This window comes from Pseudorca crassidens, chromosome 12 (genome assembly GCF_039906515.1).
Source record: "Pseudorca crassidens isolate mPseCra1 chromosome 12, mPseCra1.hap1, whole genome shotgun sequence".
Classification (NCBI taxonomy): Eukaryota; Metazoa; Chordata; class Mammalia; order Artiodactyla; family Delphinidae; genus Pseudorca; species Pseudorca crassidens.
The window spans coordinates 88,827,667-88,842,785 of record NC_090307.1 but is presented as its reverse complement, the minus strand read 5'-3'; the positions used below and the strand labels follow the sequence as shown (position 1 = coordinate 88,842,785).

Below are 15,119 nucleotides of genomic sequence, written 5' to 3'. Positions count from 1 at the left end.
GAGACAGTGTACCACTTGATGCATTCCTTTGAAAGAGAAACCAAGCAGTCGCTTACTTGGTCGCTGCCTGTCTGTGCTCCTTAAGCAGGAAGCTGCTGTGCGGGTCCCCGTGGCCCGTCCCCCAGGGGTCACTGCAGCCGCTCTTTGAGAAGGGCAGGAGAGCAGAACTGAGATGCAGGTAGGGTAACTCCGTCATCCCCTTTGCCGGGGACTTCCCGGTTTTAGCACCGTATGCCCACGACCTGAGGTCTTAAAGCCCAGAGTCCCGGGGCCCGGGGAGTCCTGGGCAAACTGTGGCGGAATGTCAGTCACCCTAGATGCAGATTAATGAAGCAAAGTCCAGAACTTAGCTCAAAAAGAGACTTCAGAATTTTTTTGTTGTTACTTTTTGATGTAACAACAACCTGTAGTAAAATACGTCCCTTTTGCCTATACAGTTCTGGGAAGTGTGACAGATGCCATCATGTAACCAGAGTGCATTCAGGATACAGAGTATGTCCATCCCCCCAGAAAAGTCCCCAGGACCCTTTGGAGTTGAGCCTCTCGGAATATTTTGATCGAGGCCGGTGTTGAGATGGGCGCTCAGTCCCTGAGCCGGAGGTTGACGTCCTGCAGGAACCTTCTGCAGGCCGACCCCGCGTCTGTCTGCCCCCTCATGGCTTGTCTGCGTGTGTCTAATTTATGTCCTTGGAGCCATAACAGCTGTCTGATGTTCCTGTACCAGAGCAGCTCTATGGCCCTGCCCCTTTGCTCCTGGCTAAACGTCTCTAGCTGCTTCAGCTGTCCCCGTGCGGAATTCCGGCACAGCTAACCACCCCAGTGCCCTGGAATTCTAGTGGGTCAGTGTGGCATTCAGACTCATAATTCAGAACTGCAGCTGGTGGGACCACACTAAAGAATTTTTAACAGTTGAAGCCTCATTGCCTCAGCAGCAAGCAGTAGTGCTTTACCGGGGCCTCATTTTAATTAGGCAAAAGCAGGGTTTCAGATCCTAGATGTTTAGGCTACAGATTGAATGCCATTAGCAAAATATACTGTTAAATTTTCGGTGTGTCTGTGTGGGTGGTACCTGGTAGACAGTTCTGTGGGAGAACACCACTGCTTTGTGGACACTTGGGTTTTAATGCACACGTGGCATGGCGAAGTCAGTTTGGACTTAGGAATCTGTTTTCCCTTTAGATTGGTTTTTGAAGTCTTCCTTGGCACAATTAGAAAAGGACCAGCTTGCAGAAAAGTTGATGGTCTAGAGAATTCTCCAGCTGTGCTCTCCTTACGCACAGGTTAGGGCTGTATGACCTTGGGCAGGTTTATGACCTTGTAAAGCCTTCTTTACAAGGGTGGGAAAGGACCCCTCTCATAGGATCAGTGTGAGGCCTCAGTGAGCTAATAAGAGCCCGGGTAACGGTAACTAACTGATGAGGATGCTTTTGTGGAAGGTCACATCGTCAAGTTATCATCATCACCAGAAGCATCGCCCCTCCCCCTCTCGGCTCTTCCTTCACTGAAGAGCTGGTGGCTTCCCTGAGAGCCTCCCTCCCAGTCACACTGGTGTAATAGTAAAGCAGCTTGGCTTTGTAACAGTCGGTGTGGTCGTCAAGTCTTGACGTTTGATAAATGACCTAATATAAAATCCAGACAGTCCAGCAGAGTAATTTTTCCAGATGCTCACCCAGTCACGCAGCCGACGTAGTTGTCATCAGCTTCGGATGAAACTGCGGACCTTCCTCAGCACAGTGGGGCTGGTGGCCAGGGTGACAACGCTGGGGGTGAGGTCAGCCACCTTTCAGACGGTGAGGGGCGATCCTGTCATATCTCCTAGTCTCAAGAAAAGGATGGTGGCTGCAGTCTCACTCTGGCTAGGAAGTCCTTCTGCCAGCTGTGTCCATGTGTCCCAGTGCTGAGGAATAATCTAGGTAGCTGTACTGGGTGGGGACCATTAGTAGGTAGCAGAATGGAGTTGGAGCAAATTCAGCACAGCAAGCTGGTTTCCTACCTCCAAACTTAATTTGTTACCAAATAATTGATTTCTGGGGGTGGAAGAAAACTAATTCCTTCATTTTATTTCCCAAAGTGAAGGCATTGGAGTCTTTCAGCAATCTTCTAAACACAGTCTGTTTGATTCATGTAAGATGTCTCATGGAGGGCCATTCCCGGAAGATAAAGTGGAAGATGTGAAAGCCCTTGTCAAGATTGTCCCCGTTTTCTTGGCTTTGATACCTTACTGGACAGTGTATTTTCAAGTGAGTGGTGACATTCAGGTTTCATTTCCTGTCTCCCCGTGAATGCCCCCCGGCACTCGTTCTGGCCGTCACTGAAGTGCGCGGGGTTCCTGGCTTTCTTTGTCACGAGTCTTCAGGATCTCGGAATCTTGTTTTTAGTTACGGACTCCTTTTTGCTGATTGAAATGTTTTGAAAACCTTAAAACGAAGCTAAGAATGGGGATGCTTCTGTTTTTCCAGACCCCACCTTTTAATATGGTTTCTCATTGGGATAATGGTTACTTCTTTTTCAAAGTTCATCTCCAGACAACTTTTATGGTGACCAAGTAATTGACCCGTGTTTTCAAACCTGAGTGTTGCAAGTCTCAGCACGGTGTAGTCTGGGGGAGGGCGCACGCTGCGAGTGAGTGACAGCCGTGCTCATGTAATGACAGCTGCTTTCTACACCCAGATGCAGACGACGTATGTTTTACAAAGTCTTCATTTGAAGATTCCAGAAATTTCCAGTATTACAACCAATCCTCATACGGTGAGAACAGTTGAAATGATCTGAAAATTGTCTTTGGGGGTTTACGTGACAAATGGATTCCTTCTACCAATGGTAGATACTTTGTAATGACAGCAGTTAGCTTGAACTAAAAGCATTCCTTGAATGTTGAAATGGAATTTGAATGGAATGTTGAAATGGAATGTTTGCTTATTTCTGAGACTGTTTCCCATTGGTTATGTCCTTTGCTAGATTAAGTTGACTCCTGACGTTAACATTTCACCTGACTCTTCTTTCCCCCGAGAAAGCACAGAAAAACAAACGCAAATCCCTTTAGAAGTGGAAACCTTTTCTCAGTACCAGTGTCTTGAGACAGACTATTTTCCTAGGAGGTTATACTTTGTACAAATGAACTTCTTTTTTTTTTTTTTTTTGCATTACGTGGGCCTCTCACTGTTGTGGCCTCTCCCGTTGCGGAGCACAGGCTCCTGACGCACAGGCTCAGCGGCCATGGCTCACGGGCCCAGGCGCTCTGCAGCATGTGGGATCTTCCCGGACCGGGGCACGAACCCGTGTCCCCTGCATCGGCAGGCGGACTCTCAACCACTGCGCCACCAGGGAAGCCCTGATGAACTATTCTTGAAATAAGCTTTTCCCATTTAGATGTTAGTTGTCAGATGCGTGACTGCTGACACTGCAGAAAAATAAGCAGGTGTCTTCTGTGTTTCCCGCTTCCAGTTTCCGGCAGCCTGGCTAACCATGTTCGATGCTGTGCTCATCCTTCTGTTAATTCCCTTGAAAGATAAACTGGTGGATCCCATCTTGAGAAGAAACGGGCTGCTCCCATCGTCCTTGAAAAGGATCGCGGTGGGCATGTTCTTTGTGATGTGCTCGGCCTTCGCAGCAGGTGAGAAGCCGTTTCCGGTTCCAGTTGTGGGTGATGCGGAATGTGGCCACACGCCACGTGGCACTCAGGAAGTGTGTGTACTTCAAAAGAGGACATATATGGGTTATTCTAACCCTGACTGGTGTTCGTTTTCTAGTTTTTCATTTATGAAGCTTAAGGTTTTTTCCTAAGGATTTGTCTGGGTTTTGTTTTGGTTTGGTTTGGTTTTTTAGAACTATAACCAGTGAAATGCTCTGGAAAGAGACTTTTGGGTTGAATCAAAGGAGGCTTGTTGTCTCCTAGTGATTTAGATTTTAGACAACTGTTAACTGCCGTGTAGATGAAACTTCATAAATAAAGGTGTTAAATAATCCTCAGAGCTGTGATTCTTAATGTCAGGTCCATTAATCAGCTTTATATACCTGAACCCTTTGCACTTTTATGTAAAATTTTACGTGCATCTTCCTGGAGAGAAAGGTTTTTTTGTTTTGTTTTGTTTTTAAATCAAATACAGGTTTGTAACCAGCCTCCATCCCCCAGAAAAAAAAGAAAGAGGTTAAGAACTAATGCCTGAGTATTCCAGCACCTTCTGGGGGCTCCATTCTGTTTGCATAATTCTTAGATTCTGAAGTATAAGCTGAAATATCGTGTGCTGATAAAGCTGAGCTGTTGCTGACTTTCTCACCTTGCTTTGGAGCTCTTCCTTCATTAATATTTGAAAACGATTGAACGGTGAAATAGCTTACCTATATAACAAGACAAGAACAGCTGCTTTCCTGAATCACCTATATGTCATCTCTGTTATGAGGAATATAATGTTAAGCACTGCTGAGATGGAGTTTAATATTCTCCGACAGTGCTTCACAGCAGCCTCCATCCACTCTCGCCAGGGTGAACACAGTACTAAATGTAGTACTGTCTATTGATATAGTACTCAATAGATTTAAAGAAATGAGTCCCTAGGCTTAAGAATTCTATATTCCAGACACTGGGACATCTTAGGAGACAGTTATGTTTTTTCTTAATCAAATAGGTAATTAAAGGGAGGGCGTGTCTGAATGAAGCTTTTGCTGTGTGCTTGCTGTGTGATTCGTTTCTCTTCCAGTCCTGTGCACATGGGGAGGTAAGCCAGAGCAGACGAGAGCTGGATTACAGCGGGGCTCTGATTGCAGGTCTCGTGCCGCAGAATCGGTGATGGGCAGAGCCGCTGTGCTGGGGTGGTGCCCTGAGTGCCTGCCGTGGGCCCGGCTTCTTCCTGGGCTGGGGAGCCCCCTCTCTGTGCCACGACCAGCCATTCACACCCCTTGGAAAGGAGGCCTTGTCCTCTCCCTGTGGGAAAGGCGAGGCTGCTGGTTCCCCAGGCATTTTCTAGCAGACTTCGGCTTTGGTTCCTCTAATACCGTCTTGTCTTCCAGTTTCATTTATGGCTGAATAGCTTCTCCGGGCTGCCCTGAGAACCCCAGGGGCTTCCCGGTGGTTTCTTTGCCTGTTTACGTGGGAAACGACAGCAGACAAGTGACTGTTGTCCAGCGGGGCAGGCAGTGCTGTCTTAAAAGTGCAGGCCGTGCCGGCAGTTCACTTCCTGCTCAGCAGGTCGGGCTGTCGTCAGGTGGCCACGGGCACCTGCAGAGAGGCAGGTGCTCTGCACTGTGTGACCACGGCCGCTCTGAACTTCAGCATCTGAATTGATCGCTTACACGCGGACAACACCGCTGAGGCTGGTGTCCTAAAGAGGCGCTCTTTGCTGAGTGGCCAGAAGTTGGGAAGGAGCTTAATGGACACTGGTTTCAAGAGTTTAAACACCTGGCAACTGGACTTAAGCACAGTTTATTAAATTTAATGTAAGCAGTAACTGGTGTTTCGTGCCGTTTCATTTCCAGCTCCAGTGAATATTATTTAATTGGAACATTAATGACCTTTGAATACAGACCTGAAATCATTACAGCAAACCAAAGTTTTAATAGAAAAGAGACTATTTTGCCTTTTAGCTTACTACATTCAACCATGATAAATCAGGATCTTCCATTTAGTACCATCCCTGCCGGTAATAATTCTTTCTTTAAATTTTCTTAGATGAGAATCAGGCATGTCCAAGGGGTTTCTTCTAGTCTGCTTGAGAAAAAAAGAGGTGTGTTAATTTGTCAGATTTCCTCGCCCCTTAAGACTTGTGTGTGCCCTTAATTTACAGACATCATAGATGCTCACTGGAGAAAAGGGCACCTTAGAAACATAAAGGAGAAAATAAAAGTCAACTGTAATTTCCCCAGAGATGCTCATTCCTGGGATGGTGTGTATCCGTCTAATGCCGTTTGTGTGTCTCTGCATACATACACACACACCTTCTGTGTTTTTGCGAAAATGAGATACTGATGTGTAAGCAGATTTGCGCCTGAATAAGGAATACTAAGTGTAAGGAAACCATGAAAATATAATAAAAGCTATGCTTGTTACTATTGGGGGGTAGAAAGATCCCCCAAATACAGATGAGCCATCTCCCCTCATTTTCCCCTTCCTCCTCCTTTTCCTTCTCTCTCTCTCTCTCTCATACACACAGATTTAAGCACTCATAATTCCACCAGGGGCTTCCAAGGAAATCCTCTACCACCATTCTGCAAGTGCATGGGAAGAATTATGTATGATGTGATGTGTGTGTGCGTTTATACTTCGTCACCTGCTTTAATAAAAAAAACAAACCTAAAATATCCTTCCTCCGTGTCAGACATTCACGTGCAATCCTTTGTTGTTGGGTGTCGAGGATTCTAGTTTTCACGGTACGGTAATCACTGCAGTGAAATTGCTTTGCTTCTCGAATCCCTGGAAGTGTAATCACTGCATCCTTGTTTGATGTGTGTACATGACAGAGTTACCTTCCGTCATCCCAGGCTGATGGTACCCATCCGTGTGCCTCACGGTCTGCTCTTCCACTCAGCTGTGCCGTGGATGCCCTATTACCACAGCGGTTTTTTAGGCAGGAGTCTGTGCCCGGACTTCAGGGCATGGAGAGCATCCTGGAATGGAGACAGAATCATCTGAGTGCCTTTTTCTTGGGTCATAGCTTTCGTTAGGAAAGAGTTCAGAGCCACTGGTCTACAGCACTTTTTAAAAAACTGTTATCAGGGCTTCCCTGGTGGCGCAGTGGTTGAGAGTCCGCCTGCCGAGGCAGGGGACGCGGGTTCGTGCCTCGGTCAGGGAGGATCCCACATGCCGCGGAGCGGCTGGGCCCGTGAGCCATGGCCGCTGAGCCTGTGCGTCCGGAGCCTGTGCTCCGCAATGTGAGAGACCACAACGGTGAGAGGCCCGCGTACTGCAAAAACAAACAAACAAACAAACAAACTTATCACAGAGTCAATCCACGGTCCTTAAAAGTTAAAAATACATAGATAGAAGTGCGAGGTGACCTAAATTCACTCCTAATCCCACCATCCAGTGATGACGCCTACACCTGTGTTTATATCTTCCTAGAGTATTTTATTACAGCTAAATTGTTCTTTTTAAAACAACAGAAATGGAACAAACTATTCACAGTTTATAAGCTATTTTTATATACTATATATAATACGTACCATTTTTCCAAGTCAATTACAAATTTAAATTATAGTTTTTGACAACGACGTAATATTCCATTTTGGGCTGTACTATCAGTTTTTAAAACCAGTCTTCTTATTAAACATGAGGGTTGATTCCAGTCTGTCCTACTTGAAGCAGTGCTGTGGGCACACCCTGACACGTCCGCACATGTGTGCTCATCTCGTGTGAAAGGGCCAGAGCAGCGTGCCGATGCGAGTCTGATCTCGCCGTGCCCTTGTCACACTGATTATTGTGTCCTGTTAATCTTCTCTTATCTGAAGGGTTACAGCATTCTGTATCTTTAATGTGTACTAGGAGTGATCTTAAGACTTTTTCCCAAAATGTGTCAGACATTCTCTTCTGTGTACGGTTGGTGTGTTGTGACCAGTTTTCTTGTGGGTTTTTCTTGTAATAGAGTGTAGATTGTCACTACTCAGAATTTTATCTCATTTTACGAATATTTTTCCCATTTTTTTCACTTTCCCTTTAATTTTGTTTGTGACATCTTGTGAAGTCTTATGTGCTTCTTCATTTAGGTCCTGTACATTTTATGTTAGGTTTATTCCTAACTGCTTTTATGTATTTTGGTTTCTCACCTAGGAGATTTTTTAAAATTCTGAGTTTCAGTGAATTATTTTCAGATGGTTGCTTGTCTTGAAATTAACATAGTTTCTTTTCCTGCCTTCTTTATAAAAAGAAGGTATTTATTGTTTATTTAGGCCACACTGCCCGGCTTGTGGGACCTTAGTTCCCCGACCAGGGACTGAGCCCGGGCCTGGGCAGTGAGAGCGCTGAGTTCTAACCCCGGGCCGTCGGGGAGTCCCGTTTTCCTGCCTTCCTGCTGCGCCTCCCTGTGTCTCTTCTTGTTTGGCAAGGTGGCCCGGCTTTCTCCAAGGCTGCTGCTGGTGACGGACGCCCCCCTTAATCCCTGACTTCAACGAGCGCACCTTCAGCCCCTCACTGTGGAAGGTTCACTCTCACCTCTGAGTTTGCATACGTATTCCTGACAATGTTACATATCTAAGCTTTATTTCAAGTTTGTATTTTTTGGCAGAAGTGAATGTTGAGTTTCTCTCAAATATCTTAGTTTGGTTTTCAGGAGGATTGCATGCCCTCCTTACTCCACCCCCTCCCTGCCTTTGGCTGCTCATGGTTTTTATTTATTTTAACATCTGGTATTTAACTGTTCCTGAATTTCTAAAATACACCCTGTTTGTTAAAAGGTCTGATTGGAATCTGCTAATTCCAGTCTGCTCAATAATCTGCTTTTATTGAGCGACTGTGCGTCTCTTTCTAACCAATATCAGTCTGGTTTGGTGTCAGGGTTATAGAGCTTCATAAAAGGTGTTGGTAAACTCCCTATTTCTTTTCTTTTTTTAAAAAATAAATTTATTTATTTTTGGCTGTGCTGGGTCTTTGTTGCTGCGCGTGGGCTTTCTGTAGTTGCGACGAGTGGGGGCTATTCTTCATTGCGGTGCGTGGGCTTCTCATTGCAGTGGCTTCTCTTGTAGTGGAGCACGGACTCTAGGCGCATGGGCTTCAGTAGTTGTGGCTCATGGGCTCTACAGCCCAGACTCAGTAGTTGTGGTGCACGGGCTTAGTTGTTCCGTGGCCTGTGGGATCTTCCCGGACCAGGGCTCGAACCTGTGTCCCCTGCATTGGCAGGCAGATTCTTAACCACTGTGCCACCAGGGAAGTCCAAACTCCCTATTTCTGAAGGCAGGGAGTATTTTAACAGGATGAGAATTATCTGTCTGCTCCCAGGAAGTTCCAAGTCTTTGCCTAGAAAATCATATGAGTACATCCTCTCTGAAAGGAAATGTAACTTTTCCACCTTTTTCTCAGTTTTGTACAGATCTTGTTTTTTCTTGAATCACTTAAGCTTTTTATTTTTTTAATGTCCCTAGTAAATCATTTATTGAGTTTTAGAAAAATTGTTAGAGTGGAGATAAAAATAGTGTTTTAAATAAATCTGATGTGTTTCCTTCCTCATTTCTAGTTTCCCTTTTTTATGTGCTCTTTTTTTATTAGGCTTGCCAAGACTGTATTTTATAATTTTTCCTTAGACGTCTGTCTTGAATTTATCATTTGATTGTTTTTATGTTTTCTAAGCAGAGAATTTAAGATATTAATTTCTATTACCTTTGGTTTGTTTTGTGGGGTTTTTCTTCTCATTTCTTGAGTTAAATTCTTCACGTGTTTTTGTTCTTTCTTAACAGTAAAAACCACATAATGGCATGAATTGGCCTGTTACTGTTGCTTTACCAAGGTCTCTTGCACTTTGATTTGTTGTAGTGTGTTTTTTCTCCCTACAAATGTTGAAACTATGTTTTTTATTTTCTTTTTGATCCAAGAGTAATTTTACAGAAGTTTTTTTCATTTCATAATATTGATGCTTTTGTTTATCCATTTGTTAATGAAAAAGCTTTAATTGAGGAGTTGGGGAAGTTCCTGGCTTTATAATTCTGTACCGTGGACTTCAAGGCTTCCGTTTTGGCCAGTGTTACTTTCTAAAAACGTTCGTGGGGTGCCGCATAGGATGGCTCGCAGGTTGTCCTACCGTCAGCTGAGTGGGTCAGATCCCTTGTAGCAAGAGCCCTGAAGTCCAGTGCTGCCAGGGGCCTGGGATCACGGCGATGGCCTGTGTCCAGGGATGCTGTGGTCTGGGCGGGGCCCATTAGAACGGAGCCCCGCGAGGGCACAGGTGTTAAAGTGTCCATAAAGTTCGGGACCTGGGTCTGCCCTTGGGCCTCCGATGCAACCAGTTGCCCGGCAAAGCCTCATCTTTCCATCTGCTCGCTCTGGTGAGGACCGAGAGGGTTCCTGGGTCTCAGAGCCTCGCTGCGTTCCTAGCAGATGACGACGTTTCACTCACGAAGGTCTGTGGCTTGTGTCGTCCCTGGGGAGGGCATGCGCCGTCCTCGGGCAGTAGCGCTGTGGCGGGAGGCGCACACGGGGACCCTAAGGCCCGGCGGAAGCCCAGCTCACACCCCGACGGTCGCTGAGGCCGGCGCCCCTGTCTCTGCCCAGCTGCTGGCTCCGGCTTGCTTCTCCCGGGCTTGCTGCAGGCGCGGGGCCGTGCACCTGACCTTCAGCGTGTTCTCTTGGTGCCCGTGCGCTGTGGTTGGCACGCCTCCCTTCTCGGTGACTCTGCTCGTCCTCTCCCTCACTCAGACCTTTGCCACTTTACGCTTTAGTTCTTGCCTCGCCGGCAGCGTTGGATTTTCTTTCGTTTTGACGTGATGTGAGTCCGTGTCTTTAACTGAAGAGTTTGGCCCGTCGATGGCTGTGGCGCTCTCCCAGCATCGGCCCTTACGTTGGTCTGTGCCGGTGCTCCTGGGCCCGTCCGTCAGGAGCTCTGCGGGCTGCGCAGCCCCTGCGTCGTCTGGAGGGCTCGCCCTCTCCCTCGGCCTCTGTTCTCTGCGCTGTCCGGCCATCCGTCCCACCAGAGAGGAGCTTCAGTGATTTCTCACATTCTTGTCTCTTGGGGCTCAACCCTCGTTATTTGTGTCCCCCTTGCCAGCGCCCCTTCGTTTCCGTTACCTGTTCACCCCCAGTCCTCACGGAGTCGTGCTTTCCTAACTAATAAGAGCGCAGAACAGATCCCGTCCGACAGTTTACTTCCGTTCTCTGCCAGGCCTTGCAGAAGTACTAAATCTGTGTATCGTCCCCACCAGTACTGCCCCATCTCGCGCACGCGCACATGCACACACACACGCACGCGCACACACAGGCAGACACGCATGCACACACGCACACATGTGCACACACAGAGACGCGCACACACAGAGACACAGGCACACGCACACGCGTGCACACGCACAGACACGCACACACACAGACACACACAAACGCATGCACACACAGGCAGCCACGCACACACACAGACACACACGCACTGTCTTAAGCCTCTCTTGCCTTTCCTGTGGAGGACAAGAGTCTTCTCCAGCTTCAATATTTATTCCCTTAAAACAGGCTGAGTGGGTGCTTCCCCCTCTGCTCTTGGATTGGACGGAGCCCTTCCAGCTAGAGGGTTGGTGGCCAGCACAGCGCAGTGATCTTCCGGTCTCAGGGCAGTGGCCCCGGGCTGGCTGGAGCTCGGCCCACGCAGAGGAAGCCCACAGTGCTTTATCCTGTGCGTTGAAGGTGCTCCAACCAGGCTGACGCCACGGCCCCCTTGGTGCTGCCCGCTGCCCTGCCAGGGAGCAGAGCTGTCGCTGTGGACAGGGCCCTCAGTGCCATCACCAGTGTCCTGATAACCGCTGGGCTGAGCTGCACGCGCCCCTTTCCAGAGCAGCAGGCGCTCTGCAGTGACCGCTCTGCATGCCTGGGCCCGCTCTGTGTTTCTCAGTCGCAGGACGGGTGTGAAGGTCGACTCACCTCTGGGAGGTCTCTCTTTCCCTTGGCCCTTTGATGTGTTTTCTCTTTGTTTGCACATTTCATTTGAGGTATGTTGTGGGCTGCAGATTACAGAGTTTGTCTTTCATCCAGTCAGTCATACCCTGGTCTTTTCTCATGCTCAGGTTTTGAAAGGAATATTTTTAATATATTCCGTTGTCCTCTACGCAGACTCCTGTCCTTCCTCATACGGTTTTAAATATGTGCTTTTACATATACATTAGATATTATGGCCCATTATTTCATCTGCAGTTAGAACCCTTTAAAAACACAACCTAGAGACACCTTTACCTTGAGAAGTCGGTCCCACACGTTGTTTCAAGCTTTATTTTGACCTGCTTATGTTTTGTTTTGTGGAGAGTAGCTGTTTCTGTCTTGCTTATCTTCCCATGTCTTTCTGCCCCACGAGACAGATGACCGATGACCCAGTGAGGTCTTGGTGCTGCTGAGGGCAGAGGGTGGTTCGAAGAGTCCGGGTTACAGTCGTCCCGCTTATCCCTGGGTTTGCTTTCCGTGGTTTCAGTGACCTCACGGTCAACGGTGGTCTGAAAATACCTACAGGACAATGAGATTTAGAGAGAGGGGAAGACCACCTTCACGTAACTTTTATTACAGTGTATTGTTATAATTGTTCTATTTTATTATTAGTTACTCTTGTAAATCTCTTACTGTGCCTGATTTATAGATTAAACTTTATCAGAGGTATGTGTGTGCAGGAAAAAACATAGTATATGTAGGATGTGGAACTGTCCTGGGCTTCAGGCATCCCCTGGGGGTTTTGAACGTATCCCCCAGAGAGAAGGGGGGACCACTGTACTTTGCTGATAAGGTTAAGCCCGTCTGCACAAGGAAACTGGCATTAGTAGTAGTTGTGGTAGTTGTAATAGTGATGACGATCAGTGAATCAGCTTAAATCTGTTCCCTTGAGGGGGAAAAACATCTCCAAATTCATTACCTTCTGATAAGTAAATAGCACGATTAACCTTTTTGTTGCAGGACTGTTTAGCTCTCCCCTGCTCCCCCTTTTAAGAGAAATAGAAGGTGTTTAGGCGAGCAGTCCAGAGATTTGAGGATTGCGTTAACCATGTTGAACACTGGTTTTATAGGGCACTGCAGGGGCCCCCATGAAGTGTGGGTTATATGACCTCTGTTTCTTAGTAACCTACCTCGGAAGCTGAAAGTAGGGAGGTTCCTGAGGTCGGGGGGTTCTGGGGGAAGCTATGTTATCGGGCATTATCCTTTCATGTATTTCTCAGAATCATCAACAGACATCTTGTACCAAGCATCTAGTTTTTTAGTTTAATTGCAAACGTTAATGAACAAATGCTCATAACCTACTTATGAATTGTAGGGATTTTGGAAAGCAAACGGCTGGACCTCGTGAAGGAGAAGACCATTAACCAGACCATTGGAAATGTCGTTTACTATGCTGCGGATTTGCCAATCTGGTGGCAGGTCCCTCAGTACGTGCTGATTGGTGTCAGTGAAATATTTGCGAGCATCGCAGGTGAGGTTCCTTCCCGTCGGGGCGTCCGCGTCCAGTCCTGTCTCAGCACGATAAAGCCCGTGCTGTTCCTTCTTTGTTAGGCCGCGTCGAGACAGAAACAGCACAGTGCTTGGTGGGTGCTGGTGGGCAGTTGTGGTGCGGAATGTGAATTGGTGAGGAAAGAGCAATGCTACAGCTGAGGCTCTCCTTTCTTGGTGTAAAAGGATCCCCAGAACATCAACATGAAGTTCATCTACCGTAGAGGGTCAACAGGAGAGAGGATAGAAGAAGGAAGACCCCCGTAAGGGCTACCTGGCAGTTGCTAATAACCACGCCCTGCAGTCCCGCCGCCACGGCCGGGCCTCGGGCGTCCCTCACTGCCTGGCCCTCAGTGTCTCCATTCAGATTTATAAGGAAGCAAACCTAATTTTTAAAACCTGTTCTCACAGGCCTCTCTTCCCTATTGGTGAGATCATGTGGTGGCATGTGGACAAGTAAATTCCGTGCAGGCCTGTTCCCAGCTGCTGGGAGCGAGGGAAGGAGAAAATGAGTGATGCCCAGAGCGGTGGGGCTGGGAGGCCGGCACTTTTCACCTCTCCTGCCTCCTACAGCGCTCACGCGGACTGGCTAATGAACTTGTGGAGGGAACGAGTCGCACGGGGTGGCCCTTCCTTTAGAGCACAGTGCAGATCTCCATGTCTGCTTATTACAGTGGTGATTCGGTTTATAGATGCACCTGCTGAAACTGTTCTAAAAGACCTTGCCTTTCAGATAGAAATCCTGAGTAGATTTCCCCATTTTAGTGTAAGTACTTTGTTTGCAAACTCCCGTTAGTTAAGAATGTAGGCAAATTTTGCTTCTTCAAACTTTCTTTCCATGAGGAACGAGAAATTCCAAGAGCTGACAAGTCAAATGCTGCCTTCAAGTGTGAAGGCGGGAGGTGACTGGCCACCTCGCGGAGTTTCTAGGGGCTGTGACAGCAGGAGGTGAGCAACCAGCCTGGGTGCTGTCTCAGAGCCGCGCCCCAGAGCCCGGGTGTCCGAGGGCAGCGGCGCGGGCGCGGGCGCCCTGCTTCTCTCCTGAAATGCCCTCCTTTTCTTCCCCAGGCCTGGAATTCGCGTACTCGGCCGCCCCCAAGTCCATGCAGAGTGCCATCATGGGCTTGTTTTTCTTCTTCTCTGGCGTCGGGTCCTTCGTGGGCTCAGGACTGTTGGCACTGGTGTCCCTCAAGGCCATCGGGTGGATGAGCAGCCACACGGACTTCGGTAAGGCCCCCCTTCCCGTCGTCGGCAGTGACCAGCGCCCCAGTCCTCGGGCCGCATGGGGCGCCCGGGACCAGACGCGGTCGGCGTTGCTGGGCTGCCCCGGGAGCCCCCGGCCTGCTCCCTGCGCCCCGTCAGACCACCCGCCTGCCCTCGTTTACCCACGTCCCTGATGGTCTCCTGGGGACGGGTGGGCCTCTCCTGCCCCAGGTTGCCTCCAGCAGCAGCTCTGTGGCTGCTGTTTTCTCGGAGCGTCTGTGATGAGTAGACTGACCCTCCCACCTTCAGGTCCAGCACTAGTTTTATTTTATTATGAGGCAAATAAAATCTGTATCACAAATTTCCTTTCATTTATCAGGTTGGCCAGAAAGTTTGTTCGGTTTTAAGTAAAGCCACGTTTTTCATTTTCATGAAGAACTTTATTGAACAACATATTCACTGACCTAACGAACTTTCTGGCCAACCCAGTATCTTATTTTCGTATTTTTTTTCTTTTCCTGACGGTACCTTTTAATTTCCTGCTGTTAAAAAAAAAAAAGAGAGATAATAAGTTGCCTTGTTAAAAACAAGTATGACTCATTATCACTCCTAATGGGGTTTTACAGCTAATGCCAGTAGGTGGCAGCTTGCGCAGAATCACTCCCAAGAGATGAAAGCTTTGCTGTTTCCATATCGATGTAGCCTTTAAGCAGACCCAGGAGGTGCAGGTGTGCTGCTTCTTCGTATGTTGTACCAGTAAAAACCACCATATTGCTTTTCCTTGTATAGGCGTGTGGCGTTTGCCGTCCCCTGTAGAAGGAGCAGCAGGTGTGAT

General features: G+C 47.8%; 1 protein-coding gene across 9 annotated transcripts in view; it reads left to right on the top strand.

Annotated features, from left to right (window-relative positions):
• The window catches only part of SLC15A4 (solute carrier family 15 member 4), a 119,013-nt gene that overhangs the window by 7,897 nt on the left and 95,997 nt on the right, over positions 1-15,119 (top strand). For all 9 annotated transcript variants that reach the window (XM_067701200.1, XM_067701204.1, XM_067701208.1 and 6 more), the window contains exons 3-7: positions 2,072-2,240; positions 2,671-2,748; positions 3,445-3,613; positions 12,909-13,064; positions 14,150-14,308. In XM_067701200.1, coding sequence (XP_067557301.1) covers positions 2,072-2,240; positions 2,671-2,748; positions 3,445-3,613; positions 12,909-13,064; positions 14,150-14,308 — 731 coding nt within the window. The remainder of the gene's footprint in view (positions 1-2,071; positions 2,241-2,670; positions 2,749-3,444; positions 3,614-12,908; positions 13,065-14,149; positions 14,309-15,119) is intronic.